General features: G+C 33.9%; 1 protein-coding gene across 5 annotated transcripts in view; it reads right to left on the reverse strand.

Moving 5' to 3' along the window:
- Window positions 1-140: 140 nt before the first annotated feature.
- The window catches only part of LOC123712926 (uncharacterized protein MAL13P1.304-like), a 35,477-nt gene continuing 10,302 nt past the window's right edge, over window positions 141-25,315 (reverse strand). The window contains exons 1-9 of one of the 5 annotated variants that reach the window (XM_045666312.1): window positions 24,642-25,061; window positions 8,933-9,256; window positions 8,056-8,192; window positions 6,600-6,799; window positions 6,394-6,506; window positions 5,793-5,940; window positions 2,258-2,611; window positions 1,948-2,183; window positions 141-1,687 (exon numbers count right to left, since the gene is read on the reverse strand). In XM_045666312.1, coding sequence (XP_045522268.1) covers window positions 1,470-1,687; window positions 1,948-2,183; window positions 2,258-2,611; window positions 5,793-5,940; window positions 6,394-6,506; window positions 6,600-6,799; window positions 8,056-8,192; window positions 8,933-9,256; window positions 24,642-24,693 — 1,782 coding nt within the window. In that variant the 5' untranslated portion in view covers window positions 24,694-25,061 and the 3' untranslated portion in view covers window positions 141-1,469. Of the gene's footprint in view, window positions 1,688-1,947; window positions 2,184-2,257; window positions 3,800-4,172; window positions 5,639-5,792; window positions 5,941-6,393; window positions 6,507-6,599; window positions 6,800-8,055; window positions 8,193-8,932; window positions 9,257-23,207; window positions 23,355-24,641; window positions 25,062-25,315 lie in introns of those variants that run through there. The other 4 variants (XM_045666308.1, XM_045666309.1, XM_045666310.1 and 1 more) reach the window with 4 other exon arrangements.

Raw genomic sequence — 25,315 nt, forward strand, 5'->3', positions numbered from 1 at the left:
ATACATTTTCAGTCTGACACTACTACAATTTAACAATTTAACTATTGTTTTATCACATAGCCCTGGGGACGTTCAAATACGTTGCACGAATAAAAAAATAAATACGAAGTTTGTCACGGGTCAAGGCAAATAAAATACTATTAATTTCTAACGTTAATTTATTACATGATAAGTCTGTTAATCAAAACAATATACAATGTTAGGGTCATTTCACAAAACCTTTGAAAGTGAAATCAGTCTTGTTAAAATGCTACCTCTATTTGTGGAAAGTTAAAACATTATAAAATACATTCATTAACAAAAACTAATAAAAACACAAAATTCCATTCAAAACAAAAATTGGCACTTAACAATTATTCAAGAGAAATGTTTGGTGTAGCTCCAAATATTATCACAGGTAGATAGGTTCAAGAGAATCACCAGAATTTGGGAAGGCACTTTTTTTAAATAAATAATTTGGTAATGTTACATAAAAAATTACCCCCTTATAAAAATCCCTAAAGCATATCAGGTTTACTCTGCGACTTACCTATAACCTGTAGCAATTGAAAGTACATAGACAATGACATTATTTAGACAGATACTTAAAAAGTGTGCCAATTAATGAAAATTGATATAGGCACAGAGTAAACCCTTCAGAGTGCTCTTAAATTCTTGACCTATAAAATGATAACACATTTAGTTTAGAAGACAATTTATAAATAAAGGGGTGATTTATTTCTGATCATAATTTTAAAGGCACTTCTCTAACAACTAAAAAGGTTGAAAACAACAAAATATAAACTTGCTATAATAAATAATAATTCAAGTACCATATAATCTATGATACATAGATATCGTACTGATAAAATTATTTGCATTTTGCAAATATTGTTCAAGCAATAATTGAGCTTTAGGGAAGCTCACATACGCCTCCATACATGGTACAATCCGCCCGTGAATTGAATTAAATTTAAATAACAGGATCAATACTTGCTCAATAGCAGTATCCTTGGTACAGACAATACATACATAGCATAAAACATTGCATACACAACTTGATTAGTGCTCTGTGGCCGTAGTCTAACCTAAAATGGACCTTCGTTCTAGAATAGTTTTCATATAAAAGAGGTATTGGTGGTGGTAGCAATTAACATACATCGAGTACATACGTATAATATGTTATGCGATATTTGTGTGTCTATGCTATGTGCCTTTAAATTTTTGGCATCTAATATTTATTTCAAGTTCAATTTATAATAACCTATTGGTGAATTTAATACCCATTATTATAAAATATAGTCGAGGTAATATGACATTGGTCAGTTCATGGTATACAATTAAAATTGACATGCTTCCAAATGTCAAAACGTATAAAATCCTTCCCGGAAATTCGATACATCGAGAAAGTTCAAAACTTTAAATCTACTATGCACATTACAACCATGTATGAAGGGCTTTAAGACTAGACATTAACAACTAAGTACAGTTCACACTAACAATCGTTTAACGCCACATTCGATACAAAACTTGGCTTTATCAGGGAACTTACTCCCGCATTCGTGACAGAAGCGTGAAAGGCGTGGGGCCGAGTGTTGCCCCCTTCGAACACGGCTCAAGGATGTCTCAGAACCACTTGAGCTGAGTGCCTCTTTTATATTACGATGCGATGTGCGATGTGTGGAGGCTCGAGAACTGGTACGTTTGTCTGTTAAATACATTTTATTACACACTAAATAACAGAATTACAATGTTATTGTGGTTGCAACGGGGATGTAAATTTTACTATCAAAACATTAACAAAGACTAGACTATGCCATATTTAACTAAATATTACAGAAAATATTAAAAAAAAAACGTTCAGTAGTACAAAAAACAGATGTAGGTTTATAACCACAAATCAAAATTTCATTACTCCATTTATACTTGGTGATCTATAAAATTTCAAACTGAATAAAACTAACTCACCATTAACACTGATGTGCCCTACATTATTATAGGACGAGTGCATGTCAGATCTCGTTAAGGTCTCTTCTAGCTCGGTGGACTTCTCCATCGCTAAAAATTCTTCACTTGATATGGAACGTCTGTCTTCTTTATGACTATCACCCGTGTCTGATCCGCCCGGTTGTTCTAGCAGCACTGTATCGTTGGATTCTTTAACATTGCACAAGGACAGCTTTGATGGCGATACTCTGTTTAGGCTGGAAGCAGTAACGCAACATTATTACGCTAAAAAAATTGTTTGTGATCGCTTTTAAATGGTTTCCTGACTAACCTGCTGTAAGCTGAATCGTTGCTTATCTTCCCACCGGGTGTGTGATTTCCGTTTGTGATGTTGTCACATTTATTCTTTTGTTCTATCTTCTTCCGACTACCTCTTTTTACTGTATCAATGTACGTGCGTTTATTCATATTAAGATCTTTATTTGAATGAGTTTTCTCATTTTTCTGAGATTCGTAGAACTTGTCGAACTCTTTCAGAGATTGCATTATGTCATCTTCCAGCTGATCAGTCTTATGGCGGATTTTAGGTTCTATTTTGGCAGGTTTCTTTTGAATGGAATCAAGGAGGGATGTGGAACGCTTGACGGAGGAAGGAAGCAGTTTATCACCCACGATATTGTTACTGCTAAAAACAAGGGACATTGATTTATTCACTGGGATCATACCGTTACTACTACTTTTAAAAATTTTAGGGGTATCTTTTCCGGCGACAACTACGTCGTTAGACAATTCAGATTGCTTAACGACTCTAGTTGTCGAGCTACATGTGCGCTTTTCAGATTTTTGTTTGTTAACCTCTTCGTCAAAAGAGGTCATGAATTCTTCGAGATCAAAATCTTCACAAAGGGAGTCATCGTCTCTACCAGAAGTTCTAGATGTTATACTATGATCGAGAGAGTACATTAGCTTATCATACTGAGCCCCTAAATCACTTATGATTGGAGTTGTCGAAGTCTCAGTATGAAAATTATTGTTTTTCTCGTTTTTAAGACTTTCTATATTTGTAATATTTCTACAGTTATTATTTTTCTTTATAGTACTAAACGATTCGAATTTAGCTGGTAGATTTTCAGTAGTTAGTAGAGATTCAAAGCTACTTATTATGTCGGGATTATTTAAGATAGTGTTAACATTTATCGGTAAATTGTCATTTTCATTGATCAACATGGGATCTATATAATTACTATCTGTCATAGAAGAGTTATCACATGACAATATAGCATCAAGATTTACTAGATCTTTCTTATCATCTTTTTTTATTTTTTCAAGTTTCAAAGGTTGACTCCCAGTATTTCTCTGAAAAGCATGATGCATAGATGTGGATAACTTTGGAATTTTATTTTTTAACTTAGGTGTACTATATACTGAATTATTATAACTAGAAAATGATCTATTTAAATTACTGCTCCGATGAAGATATGGTTTTTCTACAGAATTGATATTTTCTTTGCTGGATTTGGTGAATGTTGTATTAAGACTGGGTTTTTTCTCATTTCTATTTAATCTAAACGAACTACATCTACCACCAAAGGAACTTGACAGATTATCATTATGTGTACTTCCAAATGATTTCATCCTGTTCAGTGTAGGTGTTTTTTGATATGTTTTATTAATTGTGTCTTTTATAGTTTTAGTATTATCTGTGTATCGGTTTAGAGTGGAGGCTCTGGTAGGAGTGGGTTTTAAGGATGGAAGTGTTCGACTTGATTCTTTCGAAGTCTTTTGCTGCTTTTTCGGAATATTTGTGTCTGAAGACATTAGCTCTTTCATCTGCCTAGCAGCACAAGCGAAGGGGTCGTAATTATCGTCTAGCCTGTGAATGAACAACGTTTACATTACTTCTACAATACACTAATTCTACGAGAACTAGTCTAAAAACTATTTTTTACGTAATTATAAAAATACTCAACAATACAATCTTATTTACAATGAACTTTTTAGGATGGTTGTTTAATGTATTTGATGATGGCGATTAATCCAAATTTTGTAGTAATTCTAATACAAAAAGGCTATATAGGATACTTGGAACCTTTTCAATTCAATTCTGGGTAGCTTTAGTGGTGGTGCTTCATCGCTGCTTTCTTCTCGGCGTTCTTTGATAATATAGGTTTGATAATCTTTATCTGTACGTTTCTGCATTTTGACTTTTCGATTATCCTTATAGATGCTTGCAATGTTATTTTTACCTTTTTGAGACCCTTTATTGTTCTCGGCGATCGAGGGGAGTTTGATTTTTTTATCCGGTTCCATCGGAACGTGTTTTGTACTTTCTTCATGTTCGTAAAACTTTAATTCATACACTGTTATGTGTTCGAGATCTGAGACTTTCTTGGTCTCTTCTGAATTACTCGACGGGAACTCTTGTGCTCCTTGTAATAAATCTTTGAAATTATTTTTTAATTCTTCAAATGACTCCGAGAAATTATGTTTGATGGGATTATTATCATTATTCTTCAAACATATAGATTCGATGGAATTTGTTTTCGGTGTGTGGAGATCTTCTATGTCTTTTGAAAGGTCTTCTTGACATTTCGTTTCACACGTCATCATGTTGTCAGTTAATGTTAGAAACTCTTCCAAATCGTCTGGATTATCCATGAATTTGGTATATGTGTCACCGCTGCCATGGCGGCTTATTAAATTACTTTCATTTTCTTCTTCTTTAATTTCAGTTTCTTTTTTATTATCACATTCAAAGCTGTCTTCACTAAGATCCCGTTCGTAGTTCTCTTCAAATATTTCACCTGAGAGGTCGTAATTTTCCATCTGAGTTGGCTCATTAACGTTATCACATTCTGTTATAGAATCTACTTCATATTCTATGTCATGTTTTTCTTGAACATTAACTTCATAAGCCGGATTTTTACACAATTCTTTAGTTTCGGTTGGATAGTTTGGAATGGAATTTTCCGATAGATTATGTGCAATGTCATCATGATCATTCTGTTCTCGCAAATCTGTACTTATGTCACAAGAACTAACCATGGTAAGATTTTTAAACAATAATTCGACACTTGGGGAGGGCACCGTTATAGTATTTTCTAAAAGTTCATCTGTTTTATCAACTAGCGTTTTATTTGTCGTAGAGGAGCTTCTTTTCTTAGATTTTGTTTTATGTGATGATGTGTCATGGATAACGCAAGGCACGCATGGACAAAGAAGTTCCGTATTAATACCGATTGATTGACTCGTTTGTTCCCTATCAGATTTCGGTGGACAATCTTCAAGACTGTCTAAGCTCATGGTACTCTCTTTCAACTTTTTCACCGGTTCTTTTCTTAAATTGTTATCTTTTTGTCTGCTTGACTTTGAAGAAATCGATTTCTTCTTCGAATCATTTGATTTCGGTTTTAATTTCGCGACGGAAACTTTCTCTTCCTCAATGTTTAACTCCTGTTTTAATACATCGTCACAATTTGTAATCTGTGTTTTATGTTGATTTCGAATTGGAATTTTTGATGCTGCGATTTTTTCTTTAATACTTTTCTGGTCGGCTATTATTTTTTCACTCCTTTCTTTATGTTTTTCAGCGATTTCTTCCAGCTTTTTCAACTGTCTCTTTTTCCTAACATTTAACCTGGGTTTCTTTTGGTCATTCTGCTTATTTATTGGGTCAGTTTTGGATTGTAGAGGGATAGGTTCTTCATTATTTCTAAGGAAGGGGAAAGGAAGTTTGAGAACTTGAAATCAATTTAACAAAGAAGGAGATAGGAATACTATTACTAATATTCAAAACAAAATACAAAAAACTTCTATCTTCCTTTCCCCTTATTTGCTAAAGGTTTTCGAGAAGTATTAATAGATACCTAGTGCTGCTTAAATCCCTGGCCAGCCGGGCTTGCCTCGCTTTAATATTCGCATCTCCAGACGATTTATTTTGAGAGCTACGCGAGTTTCTAATAACTGGAATATGCGGGGAGCTCTCCTCGTGATAATCATTGCTAGATCCGGACTCTGAAATTCCATTATATTAATTAAAATAATTCAAAACTGGTGTAGTGAGGATTTCATGAAATGCAATTAACGAAATACAATGCACGACAAACAACTTTAAATCAATACTATAAGATTTTTTACTTAATATTTTGAGATTCTTTTGTAGTCCCTTCATTCAGTATAGTCGCTACCTTAATTTGTTTTAAAAACATTACTGTTTATGTGCAATATAAATTTGATTCTCTATTATGGATGTGAAATAAACTTAATTTTATTAAATACAATTTATGTAAAACTAACTTTTTTTTATAGAACAGGGGGCAAACGGGCACGAGACTCGCTTGATGTTAATGGCCGCTCATTGGCACTCCATGGCCCGCGAGTGCGTTACTGGCCTTTTAATAACTCATTTATATTATATTATCATAGAAGTATTCAAATTTTAATCCAAATCTTATACTTATAGGTTACCTGAAGCCCTAGATTGTGGATGTTTGTAGTCGCCAAACTCTCTAGGTGGTGACACACCTCGACTAGATTCTACTGACGCCGATCTTGATGACTTCTCGCGAGTTTGAGATGATCTGAAACAAAACATTTCCAAATTATGTTTGGGGATTTACGCGGTGAGTTAAATTCTCAACATTTTTAGTTTGTCAGTTCAGAATAACTCTTACCGTCGCGTTCTAACTGGCGGTGCTTTGTACTGCGTACGCGCATTGAGCCTTTGTTTGGCATCGGTGATGTGCGGCGGCGCTTGCGCGGAAGCAGCTGGTAAAATCTTCGCTTTGTCCGCGCACCACTCGACGTGTCTCTCGAACGCCCTCACACCGAAGGCGCGTCCGCAATGAGGACACTTTTGTAGATCGGCAGTAGGCTGAAAAGTTTATTAAATATTTAAAAAAAAAAATATCTTAACGCACACGCAACTTTCTTGAATACAATATATCCAAAAGAAGCGTTAGTAATTCAGATAAATTTTCAAACTTACAGAATTAACCAGTTTCTTTCATTTTAGCCAAAATTCAGTTGTCTGTAATTTTTTTATGAAAAATGCATCTATATAGTCGAAATATTGCTAGATAGATGATATGATGACTCACTGAAATATTTCCGAACCAATTCGACTTAGGGTCCTTTATTACCTTCCTTATAACCACGTACGAATTATTAAAAGACCGGCAACGCATACGCGAGCCCTGGCAATGTGTGTGAGTGTGCTTTCACATTGTATTAACAGCAGGTGAGCCTCCAGTCCGTTTGTCTCTTGTAATAAATATATATATATATATTGTTATTATATAGATCGGATCGGATAGAAAATGTCGTAGATTTCTTCAAGGGTTTATTTCTTGAAAAATCAATCAGCACAAATTAATTGCAGAAATGCACTTATAGCACACAAAAACAATCACTTATTACTTCACTTATGCACACTTCACACAGTATTTTATCACTTGTATTCACTTTATTCGCACTTTATCGCTTCGGTGTTTCTCTCTTGTTATCTTGTCGCGTTTCGGCTCGCTTATATATCCCTGGGAATAATTCTAAACAATATTCGAGAACTCTCTAGGCGGGCTTGCTACTGACTAGCGATTGCACAATTCTAGAACGTCCGCACTTTTGTCTCTTTCGCACGTTGCTCCGTCCTTGTCGTACGGCGTTCTAGAGTGCTCAGTCTAGTTTCGAGAAAGGTCTGATCTTCTCTCTCTCTCTCGTATCATTTCGTCCTTGTCTCACACCTAGAAAGTTCGGTCTAGAATATTCCTTCATCAAAGGGGTATAACTAGGCCTGAAGACGCCTGAAAACTGCACCACTCTACTACACATGTTCTGAAACCGACTGAAAAACGGTTTCAGCTTCCTGAAAACTAGGGTAACATTATGGAAATTACAATTTTCTAATATGTGATTGACCCTCTCCTGAAACGGTCAGAAATCATATTTCAGCCTGCTGAAAAGTTCACTAAGTAGTGGAAAAATCTAGAAACATTGCAGTCGACCCGTCTTCGTAACAATATAAATACCAAATATGATGAGCATGATGAAATTTTAAGTGGTTTATTTTTCAAATTATTACGTTAAATATGAAATAAATCCTCGAGTTAAAAATATAAACTATAACGTTACCTTCATGATTGCAGTGCGAACACACTGCGGCTTGGGTTTGGGCGTGGCTTTAGCAGTGTTCGGCGGGCTCTTCTCAAGGAATGGGCTGTTTTCTGGAAGACCGAAATTCTTTGGCAAGTATTGTTCTAGGTCCGTGCCTGGAATGTTGGTAACTTGTGAGCATGCCAGTGTTCGATACGCTAATAACTCGTGTACACACCGTGCAAACCTCCACAGAATAAACATGCATTTATTAAATCATTATGCTAATATTTTATGTATCGGATGGGTTATTGGTGTAGGCGTTGAATGGTAGCCAAGTTACAGAATTGTCGACCTTAAGACATAGACATAAGAATGAAATTGGCAACAGGTTACAATCGTGTAAAAGGCGTTGGTACTTTACTTTTATAGACTTTAGCGGACATTCTTAGCTCCATTTCGAGGTGGCCTTGACGTTTACTTTCGATTTCCACGTACAAGAAAATTCAAGATAATAGCTATTCGCGCCGTCAATTAGAATATAGTTCCCGTTGCACTAAATAAATATTTATACAGCACCACGTGTATCGCAAATACGTTAGGACTGCCAAATACAGCTGTAACAGTTACATGTAAACTATTCTAAGCCATCTCAGCCTAAATACAATTTGGGAAAGTCTGTCTACTAGTGTGATTTATATACACTGATGATTCTAGATACCCAATGCAGCCTTTAGCCTTCCAATCACAAAAATGCTATGCTATCGTAAATACAAAAGGAAAAGCTATATAAAGTTTCTAGTAAAATATAAAGTTGTTTACCACAATTATCATGTTCAGAAATGATAGCTTTTAACTTAAATAAATATGTATGCTAAGCAGTTCTCATAACTAATTGGCCACACTGTCACACTACCTTCGCGCCTCTGCCTTGACGAGTCGAAGGTTTTCCTTTTCTTGACGGTCATTTTCTCGCAGATCTTTACGTGTTTTGATAGCGACTGGGGCACAAATGTCCTTCCGCATATGGGACATGGCATAAGAGGCCCTGACGGCTCTGGGGCAGCGGGGGCCACAGGTTTTGTGGGCACGGGTGGGGAGGGCGGAGGCCCAAGTCTATTGGGTGTTGGCGTGCGTTGGATTGGCCGGAAAGATTCGACACTGCTGGGTCCATCGGTGAGTTCTGGAGATCCTGATCGTGAAGACTTTATGGAGTTTTGCTGTTCATGATGCCGCTTGCCTGGAAGTGATGATTAAATTAGTAAAACGAAATATACACTGGCCTAGACAAGATGTTAAAAATACATATTTTTTATATCTAGATGATTTCATACGTGTTACTTTCAAAACTTATTTTGTTATAATGTCAAAACTGTCAATTCCGAAAGATTTCCATAAAAATACAAAAACAGTATATTTACTTATGAAAACAAAACCCGGTTTTTTTCATCTCACTCTTTATATTAATTAGCGAGGCGGCACTCAATGCAGGCTCTCATCCACTAGGTCACGACTCGAGGTCAATTTAAATATTTGTAGGTGAACCTATAGGGTTGTTACGAAAAAAGTTATTCCTTAGTCGGAGTTTTTATAGCTATTGATATAAACTGATAGTTGAAAGAACTGATTTTACTAAACTCCTAGGTTGAAAAGTTGGTTCATATGTTGCAATTCTATTGTTCTTAGAATTCAATTACATCCTCAATGGGGCAGACTAAATTTTACGTTTAAGTTAATTTAATTTTACCCAAGTATCCCTTATTCATTCCCCTCATTTCATGTTAACTCTTTATTTTAATTTTAGGGAAACAATTTACAGATCCCCGCGCCGGGGCAACTCGTTTAAGTGCTGCGGGGTGTGGGGGTCGGTTCGTGAGGTGCAATGGATCTCTACCTAATAAACCCAAGTCATCTGCTCGCTATGGACGATGGGCTCGACTACAGTTTCCCTTAAACCCCGTCAAGAGCGTTTGCTATTATGATCTTAACTTCCAAGTTACCGAATCCGGTGCGACGGTCACTCTGGTCACGTAATGGCGTCGCTGTCTCCTAGGCTTTTTTGCGTTAAGAGTACACGCCCAAAGCCGCGTTCTCTATTATTAACCACAAGTAAAATAAGTAACCCTACCATAACCTGCGTGTAAATGAAATATGACTTCGTGGCATTTTCATAAATCGTGACTTATAATAGCAGAAAATGTAGAGCACTTAAGCCTTCAATTACATAATTCCTTTCTAATAATAAACCACATAATTTGACCTATGACTCTAAATGCAAAGTAAAAAATTCGAAAGCTTGCTAGACAATAATTACTACAACTTCGAATGATTTGACTTATTTAAAACGTATACTTTTTGTAGACATGGTCGAACATTTATTCAGACAGAACAGAACATCACTGTTCAATTTCAGAAATTAACAGATATTAAAATATTGTTATTATTTGGAACATTTTTGGCAATGGTACCTTCCAGGTAGACCAGTAATCTAGTGGCTTCCGAGTGCGATTCTCATCCCCAATATCATAAGTTGGAACCCTCTGCTGTGCACCAATGGTCTCTGTATCTAATAACGCATCCAGTCCAGAGACTGACCGTCATTGAAAATTTCAATTCAATTTTGTTTTTTTGTAATGGGAGGCAAACGGACGTTGGACATTGCCAAAAGGCTCACAAGTGCTTTGCGGGGCTTTCAAGATTTAGTACGCTCTTTTCTTGAAGGACCCTAAATCGAATTGGTTCGGAAATACTTCAGTGGGCAGCTGGTTCCACATAGTGGTGCGCGGCAAAAACTGCCTTAGAAAACGCTCATTTGCGGAACGATACACGAATTTCAAGTTGAAGGAATGTTATCTTGCTCACTAACATCAATGGAAATCATTTCCTAATCTCTATAATTTGAAGTGATTATCACATACATATCAATTATTATAACAGTCTGAAAAAATCTCTATAATAAATAAAATTTACATACACCAGAAACTACGTGTTTATAACAATTATTTAATATATAAGACCAAAATAATTCCATCGTTGACATTAGAGTAGTTGCACCATAATCTAACGTTTGTCCTTCTTACACAGTTTACACTTCACATCGTGTTTACTTTTGCGTCTCCAGTTCTTGTAATATGTCACAATACGTATTTTATTTGTTTATCTAACCAAGTTGTGTGTAACTGTTAATGTTTTTGATTTTATATTGCAATGTTTTATTCTCCGAATGAGAAATTAATGCAGTCATCAAAATAAAAAGTTCTTTATTTATAAACAGTCTCATTACACCGTTTAAGGTTACGTAATCAAATCAAAAGTAATTCAAGCCGACCTAGAACTTATATACTAAATTTACATTTACTAGCAGTTGTCAAATCGTAGGCGAGAAGAACTGGCAATTAAGACACTGCCACTCCTTTTAATACTTAACATAGACATTGACACACTTGACACATTCATAATAGTTTCTATGAACGAGGAGGTACAATTGTTTCGACTAAAACAATCATATTACTACATATTTTTTTACCAATAAGACAAAGTTAACACACGCTAACGAACAAATAAAATAATTGTATGAGCTTCAAAATTTTACATAGAAATTTTCCCGTAAATACGTATTAAGACTTTAAACTTATTTGGTAAAACTACTATTGTCTGCTTTATCAGTTAAGTTAATGTTTTACCATGTGATACAGATACCGGGAAACATCTTGAACAAATATCCTTGCCTGCACAGAAGCGATTTTTAGGTATCATTGAGAGGAGCGAGAGTGACGTGTAGATCGACGGTAAATCAGTTGACGGTTGTGTCCCGCGCTGTGTACGATGTGCAAAGTTTCCCCCACTCCCTCCACCTCCTTTAATGCTTAAGAAGTTTGCCGGTATCTATATCGATTGAACATTTGAGCGTTAGTCAAGGAGTAAGTAACTAAGTTGTACTATCGCAAGTATAAGCTTCGTTGGTCTTTAAAATTGCTCATTGAATACTAGCTAATTTGGCGAAGGGAAACATCGAAGGAAACCAGCATACCTTAAACCAAAATAGTCGACGACGTGTGGCGGACACTGAGAGTTAGTTATCTGAGGCCTAGACCTAAAAGCGCCACTGGTTCAACAACTGACAGCTACTAACAACTGACATATAAGATTACACAAAATTTCGTAAACAAGCCTTTTTTAGGGCTTAATTCTTAATAGGTATAAAATACCTCAATGAACAATTAACGAAACCGGTCTTTTGACCTTGGAGTGTACGGAATGGGCGTTTAATTAATTCATAATGTATACGTAACGCTTATGACACAATATCGTAAGTTCAGTGCGGTTTATAAAAATATAGTAATAATATGGACTACTAACTATTAATTATAATCCAGTGATTTTACAATGGTTAACGGCGTGTTGGTAGAAGGAAAATATAACGGCTTTGTTAGGGAGTCGACAGATATTGCAAAAGAGTTGTTGCACAGGACAAGACACGCTTCACGATGGCCAACTTCCAGTAACGAAGAGAAGAATTGGAAATCTCAAAAGCCCCATGTTTTCACTTAGTTTACCAAAATAAGTTGTGTCAAATGCGTTTTATTACAATTATACCTCCCAAATACTCGAAACAAAAGTATAATAAACATAAATTGTACCAAAGCAGTAAAGCGTAGGAGAGCGGAACTTAAGGTAGATATTGTGTAATTGAATGTCACAAATGTTTTGTTGACGCCTGCCCACACATCGCACATGTCAACAATTGTGGAATTTTAATATTATCTTCGATTTACGGGAGTTATCATTCGATGAAAGTATAAACATAAATTGTCAAATTTGTACTTATGTAAAAACCACACAGAGTTGTGTAAATAATGTTTTATTTACATGTGTCGACTCTATATATTACACAAATATTAAGTATGTCAATGAGATTTTCGTAATATAATATTGTCTTTTGTTAACATAGCTTTTACACATTTAAAGAAAAACACTTTTTTACCGGATCGAAGCTATGTATATAGTATAAACTTATAATTATTTTACACCGTGACCACGCACGCTGTAAAACACGCGAAACATCGGGAGAAATTTAAAATTATGTAATATAATATTGTTAAGAGCCATTATCACATTTATTCACCTGACAATATCCACAAAGTTCTAAGGTGATAAAAACAGGACGCATGACCAAACTGTCAAGTGATATGACTTCGCCAAGATGAATACAAACTGTGTTTTTGCTTTACAGCAAAAAATGGTGCATTGTCATCTAATTTTATACAGTCAAAATGTTGTACGTTTAAAGAATGTCTAATGTGTTGCAACTAAGTTACATTGGTGTTACCAAAATAAAGGCGAATTAAAAACAAACCGATAATAAAAAGTAGATCCGACCGAAGGCTTCTTGAATGGACCAAGAGTAGCCTTCGAGAAGATGGATCGATCACAAAGCTTGTGGCTTCAATAGAAGCAGAAGGCGCCAGGCCCCTCGAGTTGGAGGAGAATGCAGAAGGGCTACGTTCAAAAACTGACCTAATGATGAGACTAACAATAGAGTCTCAAGGTAAAACTACCATTTTATAGTTCGACACTCGATTTTATAAGTAAACAAATAATTATCGCGATAAATAAGACGATACATATTCGAAGTATTGAATAAGAAGATTTTTTATTTGTATTAACTGTAACAGAATGTATTAAGTTTTATATGGCATACTTAGAAGGCACAAAAATATAGCTATGGCAACACAGTACTATCATATAATGGTGGCAAACAGAACTGTGCACTAAATGGTAGTCATATCGCGTTTGCTACCATAACAGTTAACCGTAGCAAATGTTTTTCAGGTGTTCGACTAGGAGCACTGTTTCGCACACAAAGTCTTAATGTAAAATACGCTCCCGTAACCTACTGGCCGTCTCATTAACGATTCACAAACACGTTTATCCGTATATCTGTGAATATATTTGCCACTCCCAATAACCTTACATCTCATGCATAGTACATAAGTCGCGCGTGCCTTGAAGCTAAATTGCAACAGGTTTAAATGGCACACGAAATGTCAATATTTTAAATTCTGAAACTAATTTAGAAAACAAGTGAGCATATTTTTCAATAGACGGGACTTAATACTAAAAGATACTGCTCTTTGTAATCTCTAGAATACGTCAGATATTTTAAACATTAACAAAGGTACGCTGAATAAAAATAAATGTTAAATGAACATTCAATTATGATTTTTTACTTTAATAAGGAACCTGTGAATTCTCCAGAAAAGGGCAATTCGTGCAATTTACAATCTTGGCCCCCGCGAGGCTCTGAGAGAATTATTTAAAGAAATTAATATACTCACGTTGCCTTCCCTTTACATTCTAGAGAATATCATGTTTGTTCGTAAAAAATTGCATCAATTCACTGTCAAAAGTGTTATTCATTCTATAAATACCAGGAATAAGCATAAAATAGTAGTCCCAAAATAATCTCTATTTTATAACAAAATCGAATAAATCGTTTCTTGGGAATTGTGTCAGATTCTACAACAGGCTACCGAAGTGTGTAACTGATCTTACGACTAAAAAGTTCAAAAACGTCATCAAAGGAATCCTAATTAAAAAAGCGTATTATAAAATCCAAGACTATGTTGACTATATCTCTGCATGTGCGGCTTCCCTGGCAACTTGCGCTGTGCAAGTGTGTGTATCTCATTTTACACTAATAGTAAAAACTCAATTTTCTTTTGCATTGTATAGAATCTCTGTATACCTTGCATTATATAAACTTCTCAGATTATTACTATTATTACTATTGTAACCGAGTCTTTGTAAGCTAAACCATTGTTGAAAAGAGTGTCCATGGAGTTTCTTGCCGGTTCTTCTCCATGAGACCCACTTTTTGGAACCGTGCAACTAGACGTTTCATAAGAGGTCAGGCAGACTAAACGTATCATATAATGTACACTAAAGGACTTGTCAACATCGTTTTTCAATAACTCGTTCCCAGCTTTGGTAGAAATAACTGTATGACGACTCCGTTTTAACGTTCTTTGTTTATATGTAGGGGACGCGAAAGGTCATTTATCATTGTTTGAAAATAAGTGTTTTATATTCTTAAGTTTCGTTCGTACTTTTGTAATCCCAGTGGTACAAGCAACAACCGATTATTGATCTGATATACTCAAATCTGCTAAGTTTTTAACATTCAAGGGTTTTTCTTAGTGCTAAGTTGTACTTGACTTGAAATCTTAATAATATAAAGGCTGATGATGATGTGTCTTAAAGCTAAACGTCTCTTGTTTATGCCATAAAAAAACAAATGAACAACATTCCAAGAACGTTAAAACAAACGTAATGTTACATTTTATAGCCATATGAGTTTTATAACAAGAAATGTATTATGGCCCATAATGGCTGAAATTCCGATATGGAAATGCATCCAAAGAATGTAGACTGTTATGTTAGGAGACGTCACTAGATTGTTTATATACGATTATATATGGTATCAAAATACTAGATTTTTTTACAAGCGCTGCTTTATTTACAGATATGTTTTAAATCTAAAATTCGTAATATTAGCGTGTTTAGCCAAAAGGGCATTAAAGATGCATTCCAGATTGAGCCTAGTCGACTAAATTTAAGACGACTGATGGCGACGTGTATCTCGTTGGGATATAGAATTAATTTTGTCATGTAAAAAAATATATTTTTGTAATGAGAAATAAACTTCTTTAAAATACGTGGCTAACACTAAAAATGTTTAGAACAGGCCAGTTTGAAACATTGCTAATAAAAAAAAAATCAATTTAAACTTTAGAACTCTTTGGTAACCTAATGTAGTATATTCATTTGTCATTTAATTTTGTGAATTGGTGGCAAATCTAAAACTCTTGTTACACGTGAAAATGAACATTTTCGGTCAATGATTTATTATGACTTTCGTTGTGGGCTTACTCAACAACAAAGCTATGATAGGCTGCGATTAGCATTTCTTAATGAAGCCCTATCTCGTGCGATTATTTACAATTGGTTTGATCAGTTTAGGCGTGGACGTAGCAATCTCAATGAATATCCGCGTGAGGGACGTTCTTTAACAGCAAATACTGAAGATAACATCAATGCTGTGCGACGCATGATAAGAGAGTGACCTATCAGCAGATACGGGCAAGCCTTGGTATGAGTCAAGTTCAAAAAATATTACACGAACATTTAGGCGTCAGGAAGCTTTGTACCAGATGGATTCCCCATACTTTACCCGCGAACAGAAACACCTTCGCATGTACTGGTGAATATTTGACTATGGCAGGTGTCGAGAAAATTAGTCATCCGCCATACAGTCCTGACCTGGTGCCCTGTTACTTTCATTTATACCCAAGAACTAAAGATAAAATTCGAGGTATTCACTTTACGAGCCCTGAAGAGAACCCTAAGGAAGCATGGGCCCACTGCTTTTCTCAGTGGTTCCATCGAATGCGACGATGTGTAGAGAGGAACGGAGATTACTTCGAAAATTAATAAAAGTATTTGCAACTTTCTACATGAAGCCGTATTTCATTTTCTAAACATTTTCAGTATTACCTAGGTATTAAGTTTTTGAAGACTATTTTAATATATACCCCATATAATATATTTCCATTAGATTCGCAGTAAAGGACTATTAAGTATTGGTCACTAGTACTTGTGTATTTAATGGCATACTTATGGCATACAACCCTTGGTTTCAAACCTCTGATAGTAATCTATAATATATGTTTTAGATAGCTTATTATTACAGGCATCAAGATTACGCAAATCCACACCAAATTATAACTAGTAAACCATAATTTGTACAGTATTGATAAACTATTAAGCGTGTTATCTTAAGTGTCATCGTGTCATGAGATAGATAGCTTCACTGTAAAAAATAGATTAAAGATCAATTACATAACTGTACTTTCGTGACTAACGTTTGTAATCAAAGATACGATATCTTTACAGTTGTTTATTTTGACCGTATTTGGTCTGTTGTCACGGAAATTATTTATGGTTATCTAAATATAATTAATGTTGATTTGTAATTTAACTTAACTTGACATTAACTCTTTATAATGAAGTTAATAATTTGCAAGATTTTATCATACTACGTTGGTGCATGCCCCATTATAGGAGTTTTACACTTAACAATTGTTACTTGTTTAATTGAGAGCATAAATATATTATAATGTTGGCAACACTGGTGTTATATATGGTATTATATAATAGCGTGTTACCTTATATATACAATATGTATCCGTAAATTCACTAAAAGCTTTTTTTTAATGTTAAATAAGATATAATATATACATTTTCATACCGTGTTAAGGGAGCTGCGGTTTTAGAGGGTGAGAATGTGCATGGTGTTGCCTGGTACACTTTTCATTAGGGTAAAGTAATGACTCACTACCTTGTCTCAATAAATCTTATATTTGTTCTTTCGAATCACTAACGTTTGAAGTTTTTCCTAAACCTCATATTGGAATATAATTACCTAGTGTCAATTGAATAAAAAAGAACTAGTTTTTAAAAGACTATATATGTATATTGAACATATCAATAGTAACAAAATTTCTTTCACCTGGGATGGAGGCCATCAATAACGGTTTTGTTAATAAAAATGTTTAAATTTCGAACAAAGATTGAAAACAGTGAAGGTTAAACACTTACTGACAAAAAAAATAGTCTCAAGTATAGTTGTAATAACGCATTAGATTTTAAACATTTTTGACATAATAACAACGTAATCACACGCAATCACTCTTTACTTGAGACATATAGATATTTTGATAATTAAACCAGTCTACTAGACAGTACAAGGTAAAATTTGTCAACAAGACTATGTGTGATCGATTTATTACTGGAAGTCACGGGGTTCAAACGTTGAATGGACGTAAACAGGTTTTGCATATATTACCACTAAGGTCACGCGCAGGAAAATCTATACATACATATTACTCGTTTCAAGTTAAACACAATACGACGTTTAACTCATACTTTTTACATGATTAGTTTATATTGTTCAAGTATGTGCGCCTTAGGCATCTATAGGTTTCTAGACTCTATCTATTAATTGTCTTTAAAAAAGCCGTTTAACACCAAATAAACGGATAAATTGGGAATAATTTTGTTTGAGATAAATGGTGCTTAGAAAGAACATACCGTAATACCGTGCATGTGGCTACTGCATCTACTACTGTCTTACGGAAAATTTTGAACATTTGCAAGTATGTATTTCAGTCCTTATCAGTAAAAGCAAATATTTTGTCATCGAACCGAAAACCTTCGGATATTTTAACAGTTAACTTATCCTTGGTGTTGGTACATTTTGTAAATGGCAATGTAAGGTAATACTACAATGTTATGTTTACATTGATTGTATACTATGTTTATATGAGACATTCTTTGACCCGGAATAGATACATCTATTAATATTCTAATAGCAAAAGAAAGCGGATACAGCACGAAAGGGACTGTATAATAAAATACCGTCAACACAACAATAATTTATTTCCGGTAAAATATATATTTATTATTATTCCTTCGTACATATAGTTGTAAGCATATGAAGATTGGTGTTATTTTCATGAATATTACTCTATAAAACCAAAAATGTCTGTAAATACGGTTAACAGTATCTTCTAAACCCTTTCAGTTCCTAGTTAAAACTATTACTATGTGTTAAGGTTGATGATACTGATGTATCAGATACAGAGATGTTTTTTTAGTCTACATATTGCAAGAGAAGATAACTCGATCCATTAAGTAATTAAGACAAAGTATTTGTACCAAATACTCCCCCTTTGCAAACACCATTAATTTTATTTCTCAGAATATTATTGATCCGTCTCATACTGACCACGAAATAGATTTACTAACAGAAAATATTGTCTTGAGTTTATGCGAGTACTACACATAAATATTAAGCGAATATAAACTGCATTCTATTACATTATTTATATAATGTTTCGAGGGCTCTTCAGCAGTCTATCAGCGAGGCTGCCACATTAAGTTGATAGATAATATTACGATTAGAGACGAGTAAAAGCAATGTTAGTAATCCACTTATTCATACGAAAGAAACAAATCTAATTGATTTTTAAATAAAGTATTCATTTTTCACCACAACCTAAGCACAAGATTAGCAATTTTAAAAGAGAGCAATTAGTGGTTTAGTTTTTATAAATAGGGTAGTCTCAAATATTACGTATTTAAAATGTCTATTATTATCGTTTACACATAAAACAACAAAGTCGTGTTATCACGATTTATAACTCGGCTGATCCGAATTGTTATTGCTAGGTTCAACGTCGCCCTGAATAGCTAGATAACAACAATTAAAATATTGGAAAGATCTACAGAAAACAAATGAACTTCACTCTCAACTGACTTCATAGAGTTTACCTAAAAGGTATCAATTCATCGACTGTTACATGAAGTCCGCTAAGAAATAATAATTCGTCTAATGATAGCAATAAAACAAATTACTTCCTTGTTTTCACTACAAAAACGAGATACAACGGTACCTTTTTTGTTAGAAACCATAGCTCACGTTTTCACGATTCTAACATTGCAGCGAACTTACATAAGTTGAAATATTCTCCGCATTTATTACTTGAGATGATATCTTAATTATCTTTACAGCACTCGATGTAAAAACAGTTGAACGATTGATCAAAGTTTAATATTTAACTGTAATCAAAGATATAATTAATCGTATAGTCGTGTAAGATAAGAATAGTTTCTCATATACATATATTTTTTCTGAAGAAAATAGCCAATGAACTTCGTTGCATTACAAACAAAAACTAGTAACATAAGTTATTAAGGATGGAACAGGTGTTCATCTTGCTATCAAGCGACCTCTCCCAGGAACTACAGGAAGGTGAAAAAATACTAGGAGTAAAGTTTACAAGAACAATAATTGAATTTGCAAGTAAAACTATACAATTAACAAAATGCGATCTGAAATAAAATAAACTATAACTAAAACCCAATCTAAAGGGTCATCAAAATACACAATACAAAGATATATCAGTACCACGACAGTTAGGAGTTATTGTGATGTCCATTTTGTACTTTTAATTAGAAGTGTCATCTTCACTTCACTTTCTATAGAGGTGACGTTAAGATCATATCTTTATATACGTCCGTGGGAACTTTACATATTAGGTAAGGTGTGTTGACTTAACAAATTCTGACAATTTACCTTTGAAAGTACAGAGGTGTTCGACTCAGCCCCTTGCGCCAGTATGAGGTAGACAAGCGCAAGTGTTCAAATTGCGAGCAGATAAAAACAGTATATCGAACATTTAAAATACATTTCATGTTTTTTTTATGTTTGCCAATATCGAAACAATAATGTTTAGATTTTTATCCTTATCTCTTGACTGGTATTATACACTATAGGCCAACATTCCAATCAACTGTATAAAAAGATGTTACATTTAATACTATATTTTAGCGAAAGTTAATTGAATCATAAAAAGAAATCGGTTCACGCCGAGTGCGTTTATAATGAAAATCAATATTTTGTCTCTTTGGTTGTCACAAAAATATCTAAAAAAAACTTGACACTTAAACTATATTATTACAGTATCAAATTTATGATAAGTTCATATTACACAACACATAATAAAAATGTTTAAATGATAATTAATTTAAGTCACTAATAAATGGATCTTTTGTTATTGTTCCACGTCACGGGTGCTAAATAATCAAACTACATGATACTCAAACCGTGGTCAAAAACTCGTACTAAGATTTTTGTACCAATACAATATAAGAATAATAAGTTTATTTATTACCAGTGTGTAAGACGAATACTAGTACATGAATCGAGGGCTATACATAAGTTGACATGACATGAGCATGACAACATTTAAAGTACTCCCCGGTGTTACCTCACCTACATTAAGTAGACAGAGTAGAGCAGTAGAAACTAAATGGTGCCTTTGATGTTGTTTATTTACTGATTCATTAGCTACGCCGTCAGCCTTCAATTAGTTTAACTTTGCACAAGTGTGTAAAAACAAAAGATTCATTAAGGCAAATTCAAAAATCGAACACAGATTTCTACTCATAAATTCTGAATATACTAATCAAGTTATGATGGCATGATGAGTAAATTTAGATAAATATAGAACCAACATATAGCTATTTTACGTATGATTATTTAGATAAACATTCAATCCAGTTGAACAAGAAAAAAACGCTCATGTATCGAAACTAGAACCTTGTATACATGACTATTTATGTCACAGAGGAATTGAATTCTCATTAAAAAACCTCATTAGACAAATTTCAACAACAAAAGAAAAAGTATTTACCAAAGACAACTACTGGACTAGATCTAACGATATCTTAAGTTCTTTAGATTTAAACGTCGTTGCAGTATACAATTTCACTGAAAGCGAGTGCTGCAAAGTGATGCAACGACAATCCTTTCTCAGCAAGGAGATAATGAAAACAATAGATTGCCAACTTGACACTTAACCCGGATGTGAGTACCTTGTGGGATTTTACCGCAAGATATTAAAGATGCTCGTAAACAATTTTTTATGTCGTCGTGGGAGCACTGATAGCGTGGATTTGTCTAGACTCAGATGAACACATAAAGAAATAATGAAAGAAAATTTAAGGACCAAGATTAAGTTGAAGCTCTTTTAGATTGTAATTGTTTTCCATTGAGAAATTGATTAACTACAAGCCTATATATATATAGAGAAGGTTAGTGATACGTTCTACTATAGCAACTAACTCGTTTAGTGTTACCAGACTCTTTTAGTGGTAAATACGGGGTGTCGTTCTGATTTATTTAGAATTCAGTAACCTCATAAAATATTATAAACCAGTTTTAGGGTCGAGATGTAAAGTTTTATAAATTTTTGTTTCCTGCATTTGCCCAATATCGTATTTGTATGAAAATAATTTCACTTATAATGCACTTCTCACAGAAATACTTTACGCTGCATTAATTTGTGAAAGGAATTTAACTGTAAGACATCTTTTTAATTAATGTTCATTCGGATATAAAGCTAATGAAAAAAACTTTTTACAAAGCACTTTTGAATCGTCTTTTTAATGTGAACATCAATCAACATACAATTTCATATGGAAATATCAAACATAGAATTAAAACATACATTAGATGAAAAGTGATATTGAAACGAAAGGTGTATCAAAAAAATTAAGTGCAGCTATTTATAGCAAGTAGAGAAACGAACTATCCCCTTCATATATTTAAATAGATGTTAAATCAGGAAACATATTTAATGTTTTATATCTATTATTAGCGATATAAGAATATTAACATACTATATTTTAAAAATCGTGAATGAAAAGTAGCTATTGACCAGAAAACTAGCCATTATTAATATATTTCGAAGAAACCTGCCTCACACATCAGCTTACTGTGTCTAACGACACCTAAAAGTGGACACAAAATCCAGAAAGGGACCCTGTTATACACCATATGTGTTAAACACTTAGCCATGAAGACGGTTATACTAAATTATCTCTTACAGCTTAAAACTAATTTGGCCTGTAGGATGTTAAACTGTTAATAAGACAAGCGAACGCTTTAAAAATCATAAAATTCCAGCTTCATGCAAGTCTTTTTTCCCTTATGTCAAAATGTATGAAATACCGAAGTCACAGTTAAAGTTTTGACTCTGAATCTTATCCGAACGGCTGTTGTTTTGGCAATAGACAGTTGTTTGTTTCTACGGTTTCTGACATTCCAAACACCTTCGATTAGCAACTCTTGGTTTTCTTATCTTAGGGCTAGATTTCGCGTCACAAATGTTGTTGTTATATATTAACACCGTCACCCCTTCTATATACCTACACTTCTCTCGCTATACAACCCGAAGACTCAAGTATTCACAGGAGAATCGTTCCCGATTCATTTTCTTCACAAATTAACCATATCAATTTTCTTTCATATAATGCGTGACAGGCGTATAGTTAATAATACTACTGATTTCACTGCCAAATCAGTCGATACAGCGAATAGGTAGCGACAATATTGGGTAATTATCTACCATGAGATCAGTGAGCATCATTAAAATCGCTATGTCAACAAGATTTATTTAAAATAAATCCTTATTCTAGTTAAAACTTTACATCAGTATACACAGAACAAGATATATAGTATATACAAAAAAAAATATTAAATAAATACAAATAATGAAACTCACCACGTTTGCGCTGAGCGCAGAAGCAAGAAAGCATAATATAAATTAAATAAATTCACAACTGAAACACGCAACACTCAGCTCACTATCTCGAACACTGAAGAAAACAATGGGCGTTAATTTTCATTATGAATATTACGTCTTGAAACACGTGCTTATCAGTCGAATGCTAGTACATAAACGAGCTAGGTTATCTACATACATTTATACATATTTTAATTAATATTGGGTTACAAAAAAATATCGCTATGTAAATTATGTAGACGTTGTGTTTATTTAATGTTGACTGCCGTATTCAAACGTATTTCTTAAATAAATTTTCACAATATCTCCATTCAAAATGCCGCGCATTTTGTATCACTACAAACTGGTCGAGGTAATTAAGAACTCATAATGGTATGGGTCTCTGTATGATTGGCCAGAAGACATAAAAGTGAGCTTCCTTTTGTCTATAAAATGCAATCTTAAAAAGTTCAATTAAAGAAATTGTCATTACCTTCGTTCGTACAATGAATGTATCAACAATGATTATTGTTTGTAGTGATGTAAAATTGATATATTAAGAATTAAAAGAGTAGAATAGTTTCTTGCCAATTCTGCCAGGCCTCGATTTGGGAACTGGTAGTAAATTAAGACCTTGATAAACATTTTTTTATTTGATTAAGACCTTTTTTTTATGTAAAATTTGAAGTATCAAGAAATTACGTGTTACAATTCGTTAAAACAATTATAAGACACGAAATAAATGTCGCAATAGATAAACACTTAAATGATAGATTTATATGGCTTTTAGTTTTAAGATACAGACGTTTCTAAGCTAGAATAATATGTATGTGTAGTGGCGTGTAACTATGCGTGTAAAATACTTAGATATGGCGAGGCGCTCTCGAAATTCTTGAATAAAGGAATTACTAAATATAATTTGAACTATACTGGTTTGGCTCAGCGTCATGAGTTTTTTTGCGTACAAAATTAGGCTTACGTCTTGTGTATACTTTGAACGCTATATTACTTCATAAATACAAAACAAATAGTTGGCGAATAAAAATGACAGAAAAGTTACCTTGTTTCTCTACACCCTTGATTTTAAATATAAGTTTTGATGTTCCTTTTTTTCAATATATAATTTTCATTTGATAGGAAAAACCATAATAATGATGCATTTATAGATATATTTCATAATATAAGTGATTTTGTAGATTGCCTTTTAACTCGACTTGAATTTTATGTTATTTAATTATTTATTATTATTAATTTAAACGAATGCAAATAAATATTTTTATTATTTAAATAATATGACGCTTCAGTCATCCGTTTTGATTACATTTATATTTACACATTTTTATATCTGCAAAGTTCAACAGTTCATAATAACATGTTATGAACGATTTATAAAAAAAAATCTTTCATATATAAAATGATTAATATAAAACTAACCTTTTCTCGACCCAAATATCGCCTTTAATTTCAACAAAGCACTCTTCTTCATATTGACCTTCCTTACAAATATCACACACACAAGTTTTTGGGCTGAAACTTTTTACTCCTGTCGCCGCTCTTATTTCCGTGCTACAAAAATAGGTCCATCGCTACTTGCATCGACGCAAGCGCATCACTCATTTGCCCTTCCATAATATCAATTCAAAAACGTCTACTGGTTACCGCACTCAACTATCAACTATCCTTTTATCATACGCTTATCACTATCACAAAAAAGATAAAAATTCTCTCACTGTGCACATAGTTTGTATGCGATTAACCGCGCCGATTCACACTTGTATATTAAACTTTAATATGGCTTCACAACTATAAGGATCATATTAAACTCCGATAAAGGCGGTAACGCAACGGCTATTCTTGTCCGTGTTGCGATCACAACTAAACGCCGGCGCACGCGCTACGCACTACAATAGAGTTGACCGGTTAACAAAAACAAAATTGTTAAAAACCACTTCCGTTAATATCCCTTTGGTGTAACAAAATAAACGTCACATATGAGGACTCCTAACGATCTGAGCTGTGCTGACAACACCGGAGACGCTGCATCCGTCGAATTTTAAAAATGGAATACCGAGTTTCGGGAAGAATCGATTCGACTTAAACCGAGGGGC

The sequence above is a fragment of the Pieris brassicae genome, chromosome 8 (assembly GCF_905147105.1).
Source record: "Pieris brassicae chromosome 8, ilPieBrab1.1, whole genome shotgun sequence".
Classification (NCBI taxonomy): domain Eukaryota; kingdom Metazoa; phylum Arthropoda; class Insecta; order Lepidoptera; family Pieridae; genus Pieris; species Pieris brassicae.